Source organism: Scyliorhinus torazame, chromosome 19, assembly GCF_047496885.1.
Source record: "Scyliorhinus torazame isolate Kashiwa2021f chromosome 19, sScyTor2.1, whole genome shotgun sequence".
Lineage (NCBI taxonomy): Eukaryota > Metazoa > Chordata > Chondrichthyes > Carcharhiniformes > Scyliorhinidae > Scyliorhinus > Scyliorhinus torazame.
The window spans coordinates 135117791-135139977 of record NC_092725.1 but is presented as its reverse complement, the minus strand read 5'-3'; the positions used below and the strand labels follow the sequence as shown (position 1 = coordinate 135139977).

At 45.1% G+C, this 22187-nt stretch overlaps 1 protein-coding gene across 7 annotated transcripts in view; it reads left to right on the top strand.

The window, feature by feature from the left end:
* The window catches only part of foxp2 (forkhead box P2), a 545939-nt gene that overhangs the window by 465490 nt on the left and 58262 nt on the right, over window positions 1–22187 (top strand). For all 7 annotated transcript variants that reach the window (XM_072485280.1, XM_072485279.1, XM_072485281.1 and 4 more), the window contains 6 exons: window positions 10967–11050; window positions 15205–15406; window positions 17137–17213; window positions 17349–17450; window positions 20226–20347; window positions 21526–21595. In XM_072485280.1, coding sequence (XP_072341381.1) covers window positions 10967–11050; window positions 15205–15406; window positions 17137–17213; window positions 17349–17450; window positions 20226–20347; window positions 21526–21595 — 657 coding nt within the window. The remainder of the gene's footprint in view (window positions 1–10966; window positions 11051–15204; window positions 15407–17136; window positions 17214–17348; window positions 17451–20225; window positions 20348–21525; window positions 21596–22187) is intronic.

Sequence of the window (22187 nt, the reverse complement as noted above, 5' to 3'; positions counted from 1 at the left end):
GAGTAGCCCCAAGAAGAGGGATGAAGACACAGCAGCCGCCAGCTAATATACAAATACTGAATGGTAGAACACTCAAGAGTATTGACAGAGAGATCTAGGTGTACAGGTCCACAGGTCACTGAAAGGTGCAACACAGGTGGAGAAGGTAGTCAAGAAGGCATACGGCATGCTTGCCTTCATTGGCCGGGGCATTGAGTAATGGCAAGTCATGTTGCAGCTGTATAGAACCTTAGTTAGGCCACACTTGGAGTATAGTGTTCAATTCTGGTCGCCACACTACCAGAAGGATGTGGAGGCTTTAGAGAGGGTGCAGAAGAGATTTACCAGAATGTTGCCTGGTATGGAGGGCATTAGCTATGAGGAGCGGTTGAATAAACTCGGTTTGTTCTCACTGGAACGTCGGAGGTTGAGGGGCGACCTGATAGAGGTCTACAAAATTATGAGGGGCATAGACAGAGTGGATAGTCAGAGGCTTTTTCCCAGGGTAGAGGGGTCAATTACTAGGGGACATAGGTTTAAGGTGCGAGGGGCAAGGTTTAGAGGAGATGTACGAGGCAAGTTTTTTACGCAGAAGGTAGTGGGTGCCTGGAACTCGCTACCGGAGGAGGTGGTGGAAGCAGGGACGATAGTGATATTTAAGGGGCATCTTGACAAATACATGAATCGGATGGGAATAGAGAGATACGGAGCTGGGAAATGTAGAAGATTTTCGTTTAGATGGGCAGCATGGTCGGCGCAGGCTTGGAGGGCCGAAGGGCCTGTTCCTGTGCTGTACTTTTCTTTGTTCTTTGTTGTGGGCATGGGCAAGGTCTGGATAAGATGAGTCACAGGGCATGAGTGGGCTGTAGCCAGGGCAGGGGGCAAGAATGGTGCAGATGCCAAATCACTGTAGTGTGCTGCAGAGAACTCAGACGAGCACTTCAGTCGGGCAGCCCATGCTGATGTTATACACAACAAAATGCTTGATGTATTGGGAAACCTGGCAGAATGCTTGTGATCAATGGCGGGGGCATGGAAGAGCCTGGAACCAGCTTGGCACAGTACTTTCTGCAGAGCTTTCCCAAAATTGAAGTGGTGGCCAACTCCATTCGCAGACAGTGGGCTGGTGTTTGAGGCTGACATTGGAACTCTATTGCAGCAGAAACAACGTCCACCCAACATCTGAGTGCTGCAGTCGAGGCTTAGGCTGCTGTTGTGCAATCTCAGACATGCTGCTATCATGGCTGGGGGATAGAGTATGCAAAGGCGCTTGCAGGGCATTGCAGTCCAGCAATCTGTCCTCAAACACTTTATTCTAGGATTGCTGAGGCACCGTCCTGCGGGTACGGGCAATGGAGTGCAATCCTGGTGTCCTCTGTCAGGAAGACAGTATTTCCCCTCCACCAATTACCTTCTTGCTATGCATAGATAAATTCTGCACCAAACCTCCAAAAGAGCACTCTATCTAGGCTAACTCCCACGCCCCATGCCTGGCCAATCCACCAAACCCGCACACCTTTGGACTGTCGGAAGAAACCGGAGCACCCGGAGGAAATCCACGCAGACAAGGGGAGAACGTGCAAAGTCCACACAGGCAAGCCACCCAAGGCCGGAATTGAACCTGGGTCCTTGGTGCTAGTGCTAACCAGTGCGCCATTGTGTTTGTCAGCTAGCCGGCCCAGACTGCTGTCTCCTATGCTGAGATGACGCCGACCACAGCCAGGTCGTCTAGACTAAGAGCTGCTCGAGGTCATCCACCAGGACTATCTACAGCCTCCCCAACTAAAAGCCAGCAACCTCCCACTGGCCATACTGCAGACATTAGGGTAGCACTGAATAGCTGCATGAGGATAGGCAAAAGCACATGGAGACAGACGTTAAGGGAAATGATCAATGAGTTAACTTTTATATACAGTATGGCATGATTTCATTAAAATGTTAGTTTAGAATATTTATATTTTGTAGTCAATGATTTTGCATTGTGACCAACCAGAAGATGTGTTGGTCAGTGACAGAGGGAAGATATGCAGGTGGGACTGTTGGCGGACAGGAAAACAGAATTGAGGGGCGTCATTCTCCGACACCCCAGCGGGTTGGAGAATGGCCGTTGGCCGCCGTGAATGCCGCCCCCACCGAAGTCTCCGGTACCGGAGATTGGGCGGGGCGGAAATCGGGCCGCGCCGGTTGGCGGACCCCCCCGCTCGATTCTCCGGCCCGGATGGGCCGAAGTCCCGCCAATAAATTTCCTGTCCCACCGGCGTAAATTAGAGTTGCTATTTACCGGCGGGACAAGGCGGCGTGGGCAGGCTCCGGGGTCCTGGGGGGGCGCGGGGCGATCTGGCCCCGGGGGGTGCCCCCACGGTGGCCTGGCCCGCGATCGGGGCCCACCGATCCACTGGCGGGCCTGTGCCGTGGGGGCACACTTTCTCTTCCGCCTCCGCCACGGTCTCCACCATGGCGGAGGCGGAAGAGACTCTCTCCACTGCGCATGCGTGGGAAACTGTCAGCGGCCGCTGAGGCTCCCGCGCATGCGCCGGCCCGATATGTCATTTCTGCGCCATCTGGCGGGGCAACAAAGGCCGTTTCCGCCATCTGGCGGGGCGGAAATCCCTCCGGCGCCGACCTAGCCCCTCAATGTTGGGGCTCGGCCCCCAAAGATGCGGAGCATTCCGCACCTTTGGGGTGGCGCGATGCCCGTCTGATTGGCGCCGTTTTGGGCGCCAGTCAGCGGACATCGCACCGTTGGGGGAGAATTTCACCCGAGGTTACTGGTATCACACTGGGATGAGGTCTTCATGGTCAGTCTGGACAGAATGGGGCTGTTTGCTGGGTGACGAGCGGCTTCTCCAGAATGGTCCAGACGGCGGAAACTTAGTTTCAAGACACCACAGGCATGCCGTATCACACGGGTTGGGCATCTTGGCTTTAATTGTAAGAATGATGTGCATGCGTACATCCTTTGAACTCCAGAATCACCAACCCAGGTGGTCAGCGGATAGGTCCTGTCACCTGAGAGCCACCCTTTGGCTTGTCACGGTGGCCGAAATTCATCTCGTACAGCGCAAAGGGAAGGCACGTGAATATTGCCAGGACACTTGGCAGTGACCTGCATGATTTGCTACCTGTGGTCAGCTGGACTTGGAAGGCGTGAAATTAATTTCATTCCTGATATCGGGCAGAGCCATGTGCACCATGGGCAAAACCTGTAATCCGAGCAAAGCTACGCTTTCACTCTACCTGCCTGCCTTGGCAAGGGGGAATGAAATGTCGTTATCTCCCATTAATGCACCTTAATGACCTCCCACATGTAACACTGGACAATAAACTCTGAGGTGTGAGAAATATCTGCAGCACCAACCTGGAGAAACCAGACGCACAAAATTTAATTGTCACCTGTCAGTCCAGCCTTGCCCTGTTCTGAGGCTGCAGTTATGGCAGCCGCACAGCAGGGCCCAAGCACAGGTGTTCATAATAATAATAATCACTTCTTGTCACAAGTAGGCTTCAATGAAGTTACTGTAAAAAGCCCCTGGTCGCCACATTCTGGCGCCTGTTCGGGGAGGCCGGTACGGGAATTGAACCCGCGTTGCTGGCCTTGTTCTGCATTACAAGCCAGCTGTTTAGCCCACTGTGCTAAATCAGGTGTTGCAGACACTGGGCGCAATTCTCCCATCGGGAGACTAAGTCCCGGCGCCGGACTGAAAACCGGAGTGGTTCACTCCGGCGTCGGAGGCCGCTCCCAGCCCCCTATTCTCCCGCCCCCGGGGTGCTAGTAGCAGTGTCGCGTCATTTACGCGGCGTAAATGACGCGGCCGGCACCGCATAAATGACGTCAACCGCACATGCGCGGTTGCCATCCTCCCCGAGGCCGCCCCGCAAAAAGATGTCAGATGGATCTCCTTCAGAGATCCTTCAGAGAGGCCGGCCCGCCGATCGGTGGGCACCGAACACAGGCCAGACCCCTTTTTGAGGCCGCCCCCGATGCAGGAATCCCCTTCTCCCGCCCCCCCCCCCCCACAGGCCGCCCCCCCAGCAATCCCGCGCTGTTCCCGCCGGCAGCGACCATGTATGGACGGCGCCGGCTGGAAGCCGTCGTGTTGGGCAGGCCGCTCGGCCCATCCAATTCTCCCAGCGGCCAGCTGTGATTCTCGCCGTGCCGGTTTGGATGGGTGGGAGAATCACGTACGGGTGCCGGGGCAGCGTGGTGGGACTCGCGCGGCGCCCCAGCGATTCTCCCACCCAGCGTGGGGGGCGGGAGAGTTCTGCCCACTGTTCTTTGCTGAAGTTCAGGAGGAGAATTGCTCCCTGAACACTCTCGCTAGATTTGGCCTGCTACTGGAAGCCTTTGTCTCCTGCCTCTCTTCCCTCGTCAAGAATCTTGTCCTGCTCGGTGTGGCCGCTGGATTTTCCAAGTAACGCAGCACAGTGGTTAGCACTGCTGCCTCACAGCTGCCAGGGACCCGAGTTCAATTCCAGCCTCAGGTGACTGTCTGTGTGGAGTTTGCGCTCTCCCCGTAGCTGCGTAGATTTCCTCCCACAGTGAAAAGATAGACAAGTTAGGTGGATTGGCCGTGCTAAATTGCCTCTTAGTGTGTCCAGCGGTTAGGTTGGGGTTACGGGGGTAGGGTCGGGGAGTGGCCTAGGGAGGGTGCTCTTTCAGAGGGTCGGTGCAGAATCGATGGGCTGAATGGCCTCCTTCTGATTCTAAGTTCGAGCGCACGATTCATTGGACTCGCTGAGAAAGACCCCACTATCCAACTTCACTTTGCCATTTAGAACATAGAACATAGAAAACATAGAAAATACAGCACAGAACAGGCCCTTCGGCCCACGATGTTGTGCCGAACCTTTGTCCTAGATTAATCATAGATTATCATTGAATTTACAGTGCAGAAGGAGGCCATTTGGCCCTTTGAGTCTGCACCAGCTCTTGGAAAGAGCACCCTACCCAAACTCAACACCTCCACCCAACACCAAGGGCAATTTGGACATTAAGGGCAATTTATCATTGGCCAATTCACCTAACCCGCACATCTTTGGACTGTGGGAGGAAACCGGAGCACCCGGAGGAAACCCACGCAGACACGGGGAGGACGTGCAGACTCCGCACAGACAATGACCCAAGCCAGAATCGAACCTGGGACCATGGATCTGTGAAGCAATTGTGCTATCCACAATGCTACCGTGCTGCCCTTAAGAACAAATAAATCTACACTATATCATTTTCCCGTAATCCATGTACCTATCCAACAGCTGCTTGAAGGTCCCTAATGTTTCCGACTCAACTACTTCCACAGGCAGTGCATTCCATGCCCCCACTACTCTCTGGGTAAAGAACCTACCTCTGATATCCCTCCTATATCTTCCACCTTTCACCTTAAATTTATGTCCCCTTGTAATGGTGTGTTCCACCTGGGGAAAAAGTCTCTGACTGTCTACTCTATCTATTCCCCTGATCATCTTATAAACCTCTATCAAGTCGCCCCTCATCCTTCTCCGCTCTAATGAGAAAAGGCCTAGCACCCTCAACCTTTCCTCGTAAGACCTACTCTCCATTCCAGGCAACATCCTGGTAAATCTTCTTTGCACCTTTTCCAGAACTTCCACATCCTTCCTAAAATGAGGCGACCAGAACTGTACACAGTACTCCAAATGTGGCCTTACCAAAGTTTTGTACAGCTGCATCATCACCTCATGGCTCTTAAATTCAATCCCTCTGTTAATGAACGCGAGCACACCATAGGCCTTCTTCACAGCTCTATCCACTTGAGTGGCAACTTTCAAAGATGTATGAACATAGACCCCAAGGTCTCTCTGCTCCTCCACAATGCCAAGAACTCTACCGTTAACCCTGTCTTCCGCATTCATATTTGTCCTTCCAAAATGGACAACCTCACACTTTTCAGGGTCAAACTCCATCTGCCACTTCTCAGACCAGCTCTGCATCCTATCTATGTCTCTTTGCAGCCGACAACAGCCCTCCTTACTATCCACAATTCCACCAATCTTCGTATCGTCAGCAAATTTACTGACCCACCCTTCAACTCCCTCATCCAAGTCATTAATGAAAATCACAAACAGCAGAGGACCCAGAACTGATCCCTGCGGTACACCACTGGTAACTGGGATCCAGGCTGAATATTTGCCATCCACCACCACTCTCTGACTTCTATCGGTTAGCCAGTTCGTTATCCAACTGGCCAAATTTCCCACTATCCCATGCCTCCTTACTTTGTGCAGATGCCTACCATGGGGAACTTTATCAAATGCCTTACTAAAATCCATGTACACTACATCCACTGCTTTACCTTCATCCACATGCTTGGTCACCTCCTCAAAGAATTCAATATGATTTGTAAGGCAAGACCTACCCCTCACAAATCCGTGCTGACTATCCCTAATCAAGCAGTGTCTTTCCAGATGCTCAGAAATCCTATCCTTCAGTACCCTTTCCATTACTTTGCCTACCACCGAAGTAAGACTAACTGGCCTGTAATTCCCAGGGTTATCCCTAGTTCCTTTTTTGAACAGGGGCACGACATTCGCCACTCTCCAATCCCCTGGTACCACCCCTGTTGACAGTGAGGACGAAAAGATCATTGCCAACGGCTCTGCAATTTCATCTCTTGCTTCCCATAGAATCCTTGGATATATCCCGTCAGGCCCGGGGGACTTGTCTATCCTCAAGTTTTTCAAAATGCCCAACACATCTTCCTTCCTAACAAGTATTTCCTCGAGCTTACCAATCTGTTTCACACTGTCCTCTCCAACAATATCGCCCCTCTCATTTGTAAATACAGAAGAAAAGTACTCATTCAAGACCTCTCCTATCTCTTCAGACTCAATACACAATCTCCCGCTACTGTCCTTGATCGGACCTACCCTTTTCTTTTTGTTGAGCAAGGAGCTTCACGTCGAGGCCACATTTTAAGTAATTTCCTGCACTGACGAGCTCAGCTCAGCCATTTTAAAGGCAGCCCTGATCTTTTGACCTCCCGCGGCATCAGGATCCCCCCCCCTCCCCCCAGACCCTCCCCCCCACTTCACCCAACTTGCCTCTTCCGGCCATCCTCACCTCATATGGGCAAGGTCCCCCAACATGGGCAACCTGCCACCTGAGTGTTGGGGTGGTACAGCCAGTGTGCCTGAGGTGGCAGTGCCAAGGTACCAGGCTGGCAACGCCAAGATGCCCAGGTGCCAAGGGGAATGCCAAGGTTCCCCGCTGCCAAATCCCGGACCACCTGTGGGGGGGAACCACAGCTTCCCGGCAAGCGGGTCAACACGACTGATTCACGATTTTGTGAAACGGACCCCTGTTGAGGCAGTCCGGTGGACCCCGAGCCCCGGGTGAATTGGGCGAACGCATATTTAAATGAGCCTAAATCGTGGTCCCTTTTTCTGCTACCATGAGTCGTATATAGGGGGTGCGATTCTCCGAGCCCCGCGCCGGGCCGAAGGGCCGAAGACGTCCCCCGCGCATGCGCGGGTTGGCGCGGCGCCCATTTGGCACCGGGAAGGGAGGCTGGAGCGGCGTGAAGCTCTCCAGCGCCGTGCTGGCCCCCCTGCGGCGCAAACACTTAGTCTCCATTTTGGAGAATCGCCCCCAAGGTGTCCTGCCCAATTCTCCCAGCCCCTTCACCATCGTGCTGGCTATGACAGACTCCACTAAATTCTGCCATTTGTGTCCAAAATGTGGGCTCCAAGGAGCCCAAACTTTGGCCCCCAGACATTCATTTTCTGGTCCTTCTTGGTTCATGTTTTCTCATTGTGCGTGAATGTTTGCTTTAACAAAATCTTTGAATAATAATCTTTATTAGTGTCACAAGTAGGCTTACATTAACATTGCAATGAAGTTACTGTGAAAATCCCCTAGTCGCCACATTCCGGCGCCTGTTCGGGTACACGGAGGGGGAATTCAGAATGTCCAATTCACCTCACAAGCACGTCTTTCGGGAGTTGTGGGAGGAAACTGGAGCACCCGGAGGAAACCCGCGCAGACACAGGGAGAACGTACAGAATCCGCACAGACAGTGATCCAAGCCGGGAATCAAACCTGGGACCCTGGCGCTGTGAAGCAGTAGTGCTAACCACTGTGCTACCGTGCTCCTTTGAGATACTCCTTGGAAATGTGTATTAATTAATTGTTAGGATTTCAGATTGTTAAGCGTGAGAACAATGGCGAGATTCTCTGCTCCGCAGGACCCATTTTCTGGTACGGCACGCCCCCGCCGGCAGCGGGATTTTCCGTCCGGGCAGGCGACCAATGGGGTTTCCCATTGTGGGCGCCCTCACGATGTCGGGAAAATCGCGAGCCTGTGTGCGCAGCCGGCGAAACGGTGGATCCCGCCGACAGAGAGTGCCCAATGTACTTACCTTGAAAGTAATTTGTGGGCAGCACGGTAGCACAGTGGTAAGCACAGTGTCTTCACAGTGCCAGGGTCCCAGGTTCGATTCGCTGCTGGGTCACTGTGTGTGTGGAGTCTGCACGTTCTCCCTGTGTCTGCGTAGCTTTCCTCCGGGTGCTCCGATTTCCTCCCACATCCAAAGATGTGCAGGTTAGGTGGATTGGCCATGCTAAATTACCCTTAGTGTCCAAAATTGGTTAGATGGGGTTATTGGGTTAGGGGGATAGGGTGGAAGTGAGGGCTTCAGTGGTTCGGTGCAGACTCAATGGGCCGAATGGCCTCCTTCTGCACTGTATGTTCCATGGGGGCGAATCTCCAATATTGGGCCCAAGTGTTCGCGCCGTTGTGAACGCCATCGCGTTTCACGACAGCGCGAACCGGGTCCGAGCGTGACGGATTCTGGCCCCCATAGGGGGCCAGCACGGCGATGGAGCGGTTCACGCCAACCCGCACATGCAGTTGGGCCCCGCCAACCTGAGCATGTGCAGGGAACTTCTTACGCGCGCCGGCCCCGACCCAACATGGGCTCGGTGTTCAGGGGCTGGCAGCGCCAGTGTGTAGGCCCAGGGGGGGGGGGGGGGGGGGAGGCCGGCCCGCCGATCGGTGGGCCCCGAATCACGGGCCAGACCCCATCGGGGGCCCCCCCCCGGTGAAGGAGACCCCCTGACACCCCCACAGGCTGCCTCCCGACCGTTCCCGCAGATTTCCCGCCGGCAGTGACCAGGGGTGAACGGTGCCGGCGGAACTCTTTCGCATCGGCGCGGCCGCTCGGCCCATCCGGGCCGGAGAATCGGTGGCCCCGCCGATTCCAGCCGCCCACGGTCGGTGCCACGCCAAACATGCCAGCGCAAATGGCACCGATTCACCGTACCTCGGAGAATCGCGCGCCGGCGTCGTGGCACGGTTGCGGCGATTCTCTGGCCTGGCGCGGGGCTCGGAGAATCGCGCCCCACGTCTATGTTATATGTCGAATTCCGACCCTCATTTTTTTTAGTCCCTCCTGTAAATCTCTATTGATGCACCTCCTAGTGGCCAAGAAAGTAGGCAAGCAACCTTCTGCCATATGTCTATCCAACTATGAGGTAGTATTTGGCTGTCCATCACTTTTCAAACCTCTGTGATGGGGACCGGTTATCCCAGTTGGCTGGTTGATATACATGCGGTTCAGAATAACACCAATAGAATCATGGAATTTACAGTGCAGAAGGAGGCCATTTGGCCCATCGAGTCTGCACCAGTCCTTGGAAAGAGCACCCTACCTACGTGCACACCTCCACCCTATCCCCGTAACCCAGTAACCCCAACTCACCTTTTTGGACACCAAGGGGCAATTTAGCATGGCCAATCCACCTTACCTGCACATCTTTGGTCTGTGGGAGGAAACCGGAGCACCCGGAGGAAACCCATGCACACACGGGGAGAACGTGCAGACTCCGCACAGACAGTGACCCAAGCCGGGAATTGAACTTGGGACCCCCGGAGCTGTGAAGCAACTGTGCTAACCACTGTGCTACCGTGCTGCCCATAATAGCGTGGGTTTGATTCCCGTTCTAGCTGAGCCACGCGTAAGACCAGCCTCCTTCTTCTACACCTGAGAGTAGAAGGCAATGGCAAATCACCATTGACAAAAAACTGCTGAATAACAGCTCAGGATGAGGAAACAGCAGACAATCAAACCAGATCCACCTTTGGGCAAAGTATATGTATCAAATCCATACCTCTGTGATGTTGTGTGCTGGTACACCAGTGGATTGCTCAAGATCATTTATCTTCAGTAAAATGGCACAAGTTTATGTCCATAAAAAAAAATTACAGTAAGTCTATAAACACTTTAAATGTTGTGATACATTAGAAATTTTGGGATTTTAGAAAGTAAGGTGGAGCAATGTTAATAACTGTCTAGCAAATGATTTTCAAATGGAGGGATACAATCGTCACCCAACGATCCTCCATTCAAACTGACCAATTAATAGGTTTCCCTCTGGATGACTGACTCATAGAAGCAATCTACAGGAGTAAAGTCCATCAGTTGTACTGAGAGCCGGTGCAGTGTGGACTTAGACACTGTGACGGTGATCAGTGCTTCGCATTGCCTGGTCTCTGTCACTCGATTGAATTAGATTGATGATGGCAGATTGCTAGGGGCAGTAACTGGACCTCAGAGGGAAAGAATGAAGCGTGCAGATGATTCTGGCAGGCACAATGCTTTGAGAACCCTTCACCTCTTCACAGCTGCTGGCATTAGTCCATCCCTAACAGTGTCCACAGGACTTTTATCGGAACACCAAGGGCCCACTTATTTGTGTTCTTAGTAACTTGTTACTGTCACAATAGCCATGACCTAAATACTCCTATTGACAAAAAGATGAAGTGTTATTTGTTTTTCCGTGACCTTTTAACACAAGGGAGACTTCCAAATGATGGGTACTTCGTAAGAAGCTGCTTTTACCTTTAAGAAAAGTCTATTTTTTTTTAAAAACAGGTCGCTCGTGTTGTGAATTTGAGAACTAAAACTTGTGTTCTATCACAATCATTACAAATGTATTTTGCAAGAGATTTATTTCCTGTTTGTTCGATAACAGCTTTCTAAAGAACGTGAACGCCTTCAGGCTATGATGACTCACCTCCACATGAGACCATCTGATCCCAAGCCATGTCCAAAACCTGTAAGTTTAATATTAAGCTATGGATTGAATCAGGATCACAATGTTTAATAAATATTATGTATCATAAAAATAAACAATTGTCTTGACAGTTTCTACACAGAACGGCTGTGCCAATGCTTTAGCATTAAGTGCGGCGATGAAAAATGTAAGCAGATAGCTTTTTGTTGAAATAAAATAGACATTCTACACTGACAAAGTAATATACTTCACTTGTGACAAATAACTGACTTGAAATGACTGTCGAAATGTTAGAACATTTTATTTTGATGGATTTACAAATACACTTTGCCAGCGAAGGGAATTTTATTGGGCATCAATTGCACTGCTATATAGCTATGTCATTACTGGCAAAGCATTGAATGGAGTTACTTTCAGGTGAAGGACTAGAATTTACTGTCTATCAAAATAGCACCCAAAACATTTTATTTAATCAAAAAAAATCTGGCATGAACTGGTGAACTTAAGCGACTTTTACATGGGATTTTAGTTTTAATCATCTTGATTTGCAAAAGAGATTAAAGTAATCTTGTCGTGTAAGTTATTAATAAAATCTTTACTTTCTTGGTGAGTCACATGAGATGATCAAATTGGAACACAATTCACTAAATCGTACAATTAGTTAAACTTTGAAAATGCATTGGTACTTTCAGAGATGCTCAATTACCATTTAAAAACCATCTGGAAATGCAGTATTGATTTAAAAACCTCTATGGTGGAATTGGTCTGACGAAGCTGGCTGTGCACTCTATTGGAAATAAACGTTGGGCAAGTAGTTGGAACAACTCACTTTATTAACTTTTGTTACAATTCCTGAGTGAAAACTGCCACGTCGGCATGTTTTATTGTGTTTCTTTCCATGCCTGCTTTGTTCCTTGTAGAATGCCGGTTGCAAACAGCTTCTCCTCCATCTGAGGGCAGAGACAGTCTGAGGCACGGGCTACTCCGTGGCCAAATAGCAGTTGGGCCCTTGTCCATTGACTAACAGGAGAGAGCCGATTCACACAGGGCAACTGGGCAGTGCCAGTCCTCTTCTGACTGAGATAAAACACATGCGGCTTTTCGACCAAGCTGCTTCATGTGGTCCAACTGAAAACTGCTAATACCTGAGCAAAGGGAAGGGGTGTTCAAGTGACGGACAGCTCAGGGACCCAAACTCACGATCATCTAGTTGTGAATCGAACACCCAACTCAGCTACTGGAGCTAGCGAGTCACACAGTACTTTACAAAATTTATTTGTCACGATTTATAATCGTGGTGCAGCTCAATTGAAAATGGGACCAATCTGATTTCAGGACACGTCAGTTTAAAAACTGCTCTTTTTGTTTATTTCAAATGAACAGGACTCTCATTGCTTCTTATTCCGTATTACATTTCCATACAATAGGAAATCTGAAGATAAAATACTTATCCAGTAAATCCATCAGGAATCTGCAGTTCATTCTTTATAAATAAATGATTCAATCAGTAAATTTGTAAAAAAAAAGTCCAGCAGTGTGGTAACATCCACACTAATAAAGGATCTTCAGCCTATAATCCAAAACTGAACTGGAGTAATGTAACTGAAGTATTACATTACATAAACCACACATGAAAGAACTACTAATTGCATTTGATGATGGGTAATTAATAGGGAATCCTTAGATGAGTAAGTTGAACTGAAATTGCAGTCTTTTTTCCCTTCCCACTGGACACTTGTACTCTCTAGAATGTGGCGTACGGCACTCTTAGCCTTTAAATGGTTGAAGAATAGAACAGTATACAAGAAGATCTCAAAAATTTATATACTGCACAAAAAGAGCTCCATAATTGATATGATAGTCCTGATTTATGTACTCATATGCAGTGGCTCAGTTGAGACAGCCCACACATTTGATAAATATTAATAGTATGAATTTATTACCAAGGCAAAATGAGTTCTGTTGGTTCATCACTGCACCCTTAACAGCTATCAGTACATGAACACAAGGTGCAACCGCACTGTCTATTATATGACCCCATTTACTCTCTAGATGGTACTTCATTAAATGGTACCTTTTGGCCATGCTACGGATGGATGAAAATCAAAGTTATCAAGGCTGCAAGTCCTGAATAATGAGTTTCACCCAACCTTGAATATATTCAGATGAGTTGAGGTAGCTAAGTGCTCATCCCAGCTTTTACATGCTTTTCCTTATTTATCTTTAATAAATTCCATTTTATCAGAACATGACTGGCTTCCTGCAAACATGTTCTGCTTGTTATAACCCATGATAAAATAAATTATCATAACCCTGTAAACATAATAATCAGATGCAGCATATAAGTCGCAGAAGATTTAATGATAGTGATTTTATGAAATTTTATAACTGGAGCTTATTTTTTATTGTGCAGAATTACATTCCTTTTCTACGTCGGAAAATTATATATAATTTCTGCTTTGAACTAATTTTAGATTGATGTGCAGATAAGTCTTTATTAAGTTGTACTGATTTATCGAACAGCCCCATTAGTAAATATACTTACAATCAAACTTTAGTATGAAAATTGTTAGAGGTATTAATACAAAAATTCTTTTCAGAAATAGATCTTTAAACATTTGATGTAATTGTTATTATTGCAAAGATTCAGTTACAGTGAGCATGATTTTCTTCTAAATTTTTTAACATTCAGTAACATTTCTTTATTAGGTTAATTACAGTATTAGAATTGCCACAAATATATACATGTAACTGCACTGCTTGCATCAATCTGCAGGTTATGAGTAACAGTAGAATAAGACAATTTGTGGGGTTTATTGGGAACAGATGCACTTGGGGATGCCTTCAGGGTGCCAAGCGTTGTTATTAGACTGCCAGCGAGCTGCTCCTGGCTGCTGCCCAAGAATGCAGAACAATTAGCTGGCATATGTTAATTTTGTTTCTTTAACAAATTTTTCTACTCTCTAAACGTGTAAAACAAATCCACAAAGTAAGATCAATCAATGTTAAATGCATAATCTTCTCCAAATGAAAAAGGTGTTTATCTATCGATGAATACGTAACATTTGCTACGACAGATGTGCCTGAATTACTTAGTCAGTTGCAATTTCCTGCACAATTCCTGATTTTCTAGTTCTGTGCTGCTACAAGATAACATTGCAGTTTTCCCAGATCGAGAAATTACCCTTCAGAATAGATTGAAAATGACTACAAATTAGCTATTAAGAGCATCACTTAAGAATTTGGCAGAAATCTTCTCACAGTGGATGGGTGTAAATTTTGTTAATTAGATGCTATTTATGACGATGGATGTGTGGTAAATATAAAAGAGGTGATGTAAGAATTTTTTAATAATGAGTAACGGAATTTTATTGGGAGGAGTATTCTGAAGGGCGCGCTGTTAAATCGCTTGCATTCATTTTCATCTTTTTTCCTTTTTTCCCTGACACCCACATTCCAGGGTACATCAGCAATAACTGACACTGTAATCATAAATTGAAAATGATACTTCCAGAGGAATTGGCAAACTTGACATTTCATTATATTTGTTAACACATGCCACAAATGATTGTTAGTGAAGAAACTCCATTCTCCTCTCCATCTACAATCATATTTAATTTGAAAAATTTCAGTCTCCTCTGGCTAATTTGCAATTAAGACAATTTTGTTTGAATATGTAGTAATGTCATTACTATTCCACCAAATTAGCAGTCAGAGTAAAGGTCAGTGTAAAATTTTCCAGCTGGCTGGATTCTTTCAGCTGAGATTTGGGACTGTGCAGAAAACTGCAGCAGCATTGTAGTAGCGGCAACATCTTCCAATCCCGTTGCAGTAGCTGACACCTTTCGATAATCTGCATTGTTTTTCATCCTTTAAGAATAGACAGATGTGACCGTGGAACATTTGATAGCAGCTTCTATTATGGGAGAGACAGTTCTTAGAGTTGGGATAGACTAAAATGAGTTGGGCCTGAGTAATGTTGGATCAGATCATTAGATAATCTCTAACAGCATCCTCTAATTAGAGTTCTTATGATACAATTTCATCCTGTAATTAGTTGAGATTGGCTGCTTCCTTTGCTGCTTATTAGTGGCAACACAGCTGTAGAAGTGAATCCACTCTCATTTGTCAATCCTTTTAAAGCCTTCTTTCTCCTGTCTCTGCCTTTTCCCGCTCCTCCTCCTGGGCCTCCTCAGCTGAATCTGGTGTCGAGTGTCACAATGTCTAAGAACATTTCAGAGACTTCCCCACAGAGCTTACCTCAGACTCCCACCACACCAACAGCCCCAATCACCCCTGTCACGCAAGGACCCTCCGTAATCACTCCAGCCAGCGTGCACAATGTGGGACCAATTCGAAGACGACATGGTGATAAGTACAACATTCCCATTTCATCAGGTAGGATTCTAAGTCACTCCAGCAGCAAACTGACTTTTTGTCTGACAAATAACATTAACTATATATTTTTTAAGTTCTTTATGTTTCAAAGATTATAGGAAGAGATGATGTCCCCTCTGACGACCAAAATAGATTGAACTTAAACTACACTTCTACATGTTTTGCTATTCTAAGCATTCCCCATGGATAAGATTATGTAGAACAAATTTATTTGAAAAACTATTTCTGATATTTTAGGATGAGAGGGAGGAAGGATAATGTTGTGACCATGACAATACTTTTTAAAAGTGTTTATTATAACTTTACATTGTGCTGAAAGATTTAAAAAAAAATAATAGGTTCATAACTCCAGGACTAACTTAGGTAATAGACACACAAATAAAGATAAATTCATTCTCAAAATTCTGCATTTGTTGGTGTTTGATGTTCACAAAGACTCCATTAAATCTGTCTTGTTTTCCTGCTCTGTGCTATTTCAAAACAAAATTATATTCTTGGATCTTAATTCTGAAGTATAATATGATAATTGTATAAAACTACATAGTGAGCTTTTTGTCAATATTGCTGGCAAAGACTGAAAATATTTTCAGTCCAGTCGCTCAAGTGCCTGAGCAATTGACTCTCAACCAGGTGGTTGGTGGTTCAAATCCCAGCACTGCTTGACACTTGAAACCACCTGCATCAGTTAGTTGAGTTTCATTAGTTTTCAGCTGAGCTGCCCATTGAGTGGCATCTTACACAAAGTACTATGGCCTCGAAATTGGATGTTTCTGGGCCTGTTTTATAGGCACAAAACTGGCGCCCATGGGTCCAATATGGCTGACTCATTTCCCATTGAAAGTGCAGGATCTGCCATGTTGGCTAAAGATCATCTGCAGTCATGCCTGAAACAGGCATATGTAATCAGAGGGCCCAACCTCTGTTGGGGGGCACCTCCGCAAAGTTTGATTGCGCCTGCCCACCACATGAACGGGACATCCTGTCATCATTCTCCAGGATTTAGCAGCCAATCCTGCCGTCCTCCCATGATCACCATCAGGAACCTGAAATTCTTTTGCCTTAATGTGGAGCTGGTCTGAGCAGAAGTTCTTTCGACTTTATTTGCGTGCCGCTTCCAGTCATCACCTACCCTCTTCCCCTCCGTATCCCAGATTGATCTGATCCTCTTATACGCCCTGTCTGAGCTGGCCGATTGCGCTACCCCCAGTGCAAAGTCTGGGCCTACGATAGACACCAGCTCAACAGGAATGAACATAAAGAGGCCATTATTCTGCGGCCAGCCCAATCAGGTGCAGCAGCAGGCATTGCAAATTGCACTGTGCTTTGATGTAACCCAATTCCTAGGCTGATAACATTCTCGGGGATGGTGTAAAGCATTGACTTTTATCACTTGCATCCCTCCTCTTATCAATTGATCATGATGGCATCCATGGCGGCGGTCGAGAAACCTAAATTGCCCCATACTTCTAGTTAGAGGAGGATGTTCTCTCCCGAGCAGTTTCTCTGGAGGATGGATGGGAAGGATGGAAGGGTTAAATTGAGGGAAGGAAACAGAAAAAGAGGCAGATGTTGCTTTTTATTTAATTTATTGCTGGTATGCGTACACAATATAATGTATTGCCCTAAAACAACGGATGTCAGTGTAAATAATTTGAACATAATTTAACCTGTCAATTCTTCAACGTAGGAAATTGTCTTGTTGACTTGACATTCACTATTCGATCTTACAGAGATTGCCCCAAACTATGAGTTTTATAAGACTGCAGATGTCAGACCGCCATTTACTTATGCAACTCTCATAAGGCAGGTGAGTAGAAACTAAATTAACATTGCCTGATTAGTTTATAATTAATTACTGCCTCAATTAATGTTTCCTGAGAAAGTGTCAACCTGTTTAGTTACCAAACAGCTATCTAATGTCATTTTGTCCCTTTTATTTCAGGCTATCATTGAATCATCTGACAGGCAGTTAACACTTAATGAAATCTACAACTGGTTTACACGAACATTTGCCTATTTCAGGCGTAATGCTGCAACTTGGAAGGTAACTCCATAACCCGCGCGTTACAGACCCACAGCAAAGTACCTGCAGATAGGGCTGAAGACATTTATTTACTTGACACAAAAAGATTAGTATCAGCCTTCCCTCGTTTCTCGCACTGGCTGTTGAATAGAATGAATTCCCTTTCTCAAAATGACAAGTGGAAAGAATAATTTTGCCTCTGATATCGTTTTCTAATTTGGTGCAATTAATAGCTTCGCCTTGGTGGAGATGTGAGGGCCTGACACACTAATTACAATGTGAGCACTCGATCATCAACACCTTTGTTAGTAGCACCGTATTACTTTTTACTTTCACATATTATTGGCTAATTAGTTTGAAAAATGGCTGTTTGCCTTGTGCAACAAATGGAGGCTGTAGGTTTTGTCTTGGTCTGTGCTTTTTGTACACATCATACCTCATCACACAGACTGAAGCTGCCACAGGAGTCAGGCCTGTGGTCACTCAGTTGGAACTAAAGGAAAGTAAGTGAATATTATCCTGTCAGAACAGAAACACAGTTTATTTACTGAGACAAAGAATTCATTCATATCCCTGTCTAAACAAATCCATTATCTTGCACTTACAAGAAGCAAAATTTGGTGCTCTCGGTATCCCTTCCACCCCCGCCCCCCATATTGCTCTTTTGAAAAAGGGGTAGCTCAACAGATTAAAGGCAGTGAATCCATCCAGAATGCGCTTTATGCTTTCATTTTAAAACTAAATGAAACGGCAATTAGCCACAAGTCTTTTGGCACAGTCAGGGGAAATGTTTGCCAGAGTGAAGAATGGACATGGCGAAGCCAAATCTACATTACAAGCATTTTTATTTTTTTTGCCTCCGTCCGTACTCATCAGCATATTAAACATTTTGAGTACCAGATTTACTGAACTGAATTAATTTGGATTTGGAATGCAGATTATTCTGAAAGACCATCAGAGACCTAGATGTCTGGTAAAAGACTAATGGCTCTTCCAATCTCCAAATTATGCTGCGTATTTTGTTTTTTAATTATTAGTTATTTTATGGGATTTCAATCAAATGCAATCACTGCGTATCTGGGCTGCAATTTTAAATTACAAGAAATTTATAAGCAACACAAATGATTTAAAGTGCGTGCTTCCAAAAATGTTCAATACCTTTGATTTTTTTTAGTTAGGTGTATTACGCATCACAGTAACACTTTAGTGATTGTTTTGTCTCCTGGTTTTCTGGAGGGAAATGCAGAAATGAAAGATGATTTAATATCTCAGCTTGGTCTCATCACTGCAGCTCGGGAATCCAGTGAAACTCATTCTGAACAGCTTATTAGTTCTAACTATATCGCATGCATAATAAAACTGCTCATTTGCTCATTAATATTAAAATTATCATATTCAGAGCCATGGGCATTAAGATCAATCAAATCCATGGATTTCGGGTCAGATGCAAGATCTGCTTCTGCCTTTTTTATATATATATATATATATATATATATATACATATATATCAGATCCTTTTCTCTAAACAAACCCAGGGCACAAGAAGGATAGGAGAAAAGATTATGCAGAATCTCAACAGGCTGGTCATATTTGTTGGTCTCAAATCATTAATTGTAGCATTAGAACAACAGTCATGACCGAGGCTGCTGCTTGGGATTGTCATCATCTTGTGGCAAAAACTGTGCATTAGTTATTCCATCAAATTTAACAGAAATAATAAAATATGTGTTTACAAATAATTACTATTTTCTCATGCTCGTGTAGAACCCATACAACCTTGGGTTAGCTTTATAGAAATTACGGCGCAGCATTCCACACATCTGGAAATAGTAAGTCAACAAATCAGCTTGGGTATTTTTCTATATCAAAATAATCGGAAAAGCAGTAATTAACAATAAATGGTTCAATGGAAGCCCTTTCTTATTATCATATTTTTTGAAGCTTCTGGATTTGTTTTGGGTTTCATTTAAAATCCCAGCTCATTTGACACATGACAAACAAATTCTGTTGTTTGATTTATTATAAAGCCGAAAAGTGTTTCGAAGCTTATTTTGCATCAGGCTTTGTTTGACAGGCAATGGCCCCGTAAGTTGTTTCACTTGCATTTCATGCCACAGGAGAAAGATAGGTTATTCAGTTATTTCAGCGGACTGCACAATCATCCCTAACTACACCAGCCACCCCCGCCCTCACCTCCCCGAGAGCTGATCAGGGACACAACAGACCTGACCTAATTGTACTGGCATTTTCAAAGATACTGTAATTTGTACAGATATTGCAATTTAGACCAGCAGCAGCCAAAGAAGGTTCTGACATAGCTATTATTAAAATAGCTTTGAGAGCTTTGTTATCACAGACAGTTCAAATGGCAGATATTGGTGTACAGTTGTGCTATTCATGCTGCTGTTCAAAGTACATAGCCTACAGCCAGCCCAAAAAAGAAGCTAATCTGTACATTTATGGTTCTGGGTTTTCTAACATCTGAAGTATATAATTTCCAAATAATATAGACATTAAAAAAAAAAGCCTAATTATAATTGCAGATGTTTTTACTCCGTAAACCTTCTGCTAAAATACTAAATAAAAGCGAAATGCTTGGAGATCTACAGAAAAATAATTGACAATTATTTAGGTCAATGTTCAAAAACTGCTGTCATTGTGATATATGAAGAGCTATAGTAAAGAAAGAGAGATCTAATTTTACATGTTTCCTGTAAAATTGGCTTCATTTGCTCCTTGGTTTAACTTTACACGACTTGGAATGCTCTTTTTTCCTCCTCTTTGTGTCTGCCTTAGAATGCAGTACGCCACAACCTTAGTCTGCACAAGTGTTTTGTTCGAGTAGAAAATGTAAAAGGGGCAGTATGGACAGTGGACGAAATAGAATACCAAAAGCGAAGGTCACAAAAGATAACAGGGTACGTGTTCAGTATTGTTCATTGTTGTAGCTAACGTCTAGTTGCATCGTTCCTTGTATCCCACACCAGCTGCAGTCTACGACAGGGGTCAAGAATGCTGCAGGGTAAGCTTTAAAGTAGATGGTGATGATTCCTGTGGAAGTGAGCCTACATTTGATACACTTTGATAGGTGAAGCTCCACTTTACTGCTCTACCTGTATCTGCCTCTTAGTTCCAACAAACCCACACTCCTACTGCATGTACGATATTAGAAATCATAACCTACTGATGCCGATGCATATATTTTATCCTTTCCTCTCCTTTGGAGCCAGCACACTTCTTTACTTTTCTGGGAACTCTGTCGCTGTGGTTTCTGTTTGGCTATTGCTTCTATCCAAGGGTGACCTTTCCACTCACTTGTCATGGCAGAAGTTCTTTATCCGACTGCTGTACAGAATAAATCTGAACTCCTTTGGACAGTAGGTGGCGAGGAAGTTAAGAATGGCCGCTGCGCACTCCAAAATAGTTTCCTAATGAGGGTATTGATGCGCATTTCTTGCTCTGAGACCTTTTGCTCGCTTATCCCACTGCTTTGCAAATTAATTCACCATCAGGATGATTGGGTTGGTTAATATTTTTTTCTCCTGGGCTGCATAATTAATAGCCGTGTATAATAATTTAAAGAGGCCACAGGTGCATTAAGACAAGCTAAACACTTCTTTGCTGAGAAACCGCTTAGTTAGGCAACTGGCTCATTCATCTTGATGATGATGTACTTTGGGGTTTACTTTTTTCATTTATTCAGCACTCGCCGAAGTAATTATCACTGATGAAACAAGCTTGAGAGCTTCTTCAGAGAATCTTTAGCCAAATAATTTGAAAGAAGGGAAAAAAACACATTTGAAACAATTGGAATATTTAATATTTTTAGGTTCCACATTTTAAAATAGACGTTGAAACGTTCTGGGAAGGTTTACGTTGTCAGCTTAATCGAATCGGTTACACTTTTAAGTTGTGAAAAACGGTAGTGTTTTGCAGTTAATGCCGCAGATAGTTATAAACGCTTGCTGCGTTCGCTCAAATTAGTTGACATTTTAACAATTTTCTATTTAAAAGTAAAAATGTCTTCCAATTTTTGTTTCTTTTTATAAGTCGGGAGCCATGTGGATTTTAACACCTCTTTGCTTTTCATTTTCAGAAGCCCAACATTAGTCAAAAACATACCCACTAGTCTGGGCTATGGAGCAGCTCTCAATGCAAGCTTGCAGGTAAAAGTTTAATAAGACTCACTGGATTTACTGTGTCCTGACTATCGTTTACTATGAGAAATATATTGTAGCTGCCAAATGCTTTGATACTAATTAGATGATTACATTTTTACTTTGTGTATGTCCTAATTTCTGTATTTCAGCCTTCAATTCAGATTTTTTTCAATTCTAAGCCTTTCCTTTGGATAGGCTTAGTTTTAGCACTAGTTTTTGATGTGGTTAAAAAGCAAGAGAGCCACCCTGTGGCAAGCTCTGGAATATCCACCTTTGGATCAAATGTTAGATTGATGGCAGCCTCTGCAAATGCATGTGGATATGCATTAATATTTATCTAAGCTGTCATAAATGATTTCACATCATAGAGCTGGGGAATGAGGCGCTCATGGCAAAAATTTTAAAGTTTAATTACAATATATAATTTTTATGCACAAGAGGCAAAATGTCACGACTTTTATTTCGGGGTAAAGTTTTGGTCATTCTTTAAAGTCAAAGAGATGCTTTGTTAGAACATGAATCAGGATCTTTGGAGTTAAAGAACAGTCAGCAGGGAATTGCCACTGGGGTTAAACCATTCAGCACAAGCCCAGCTTAG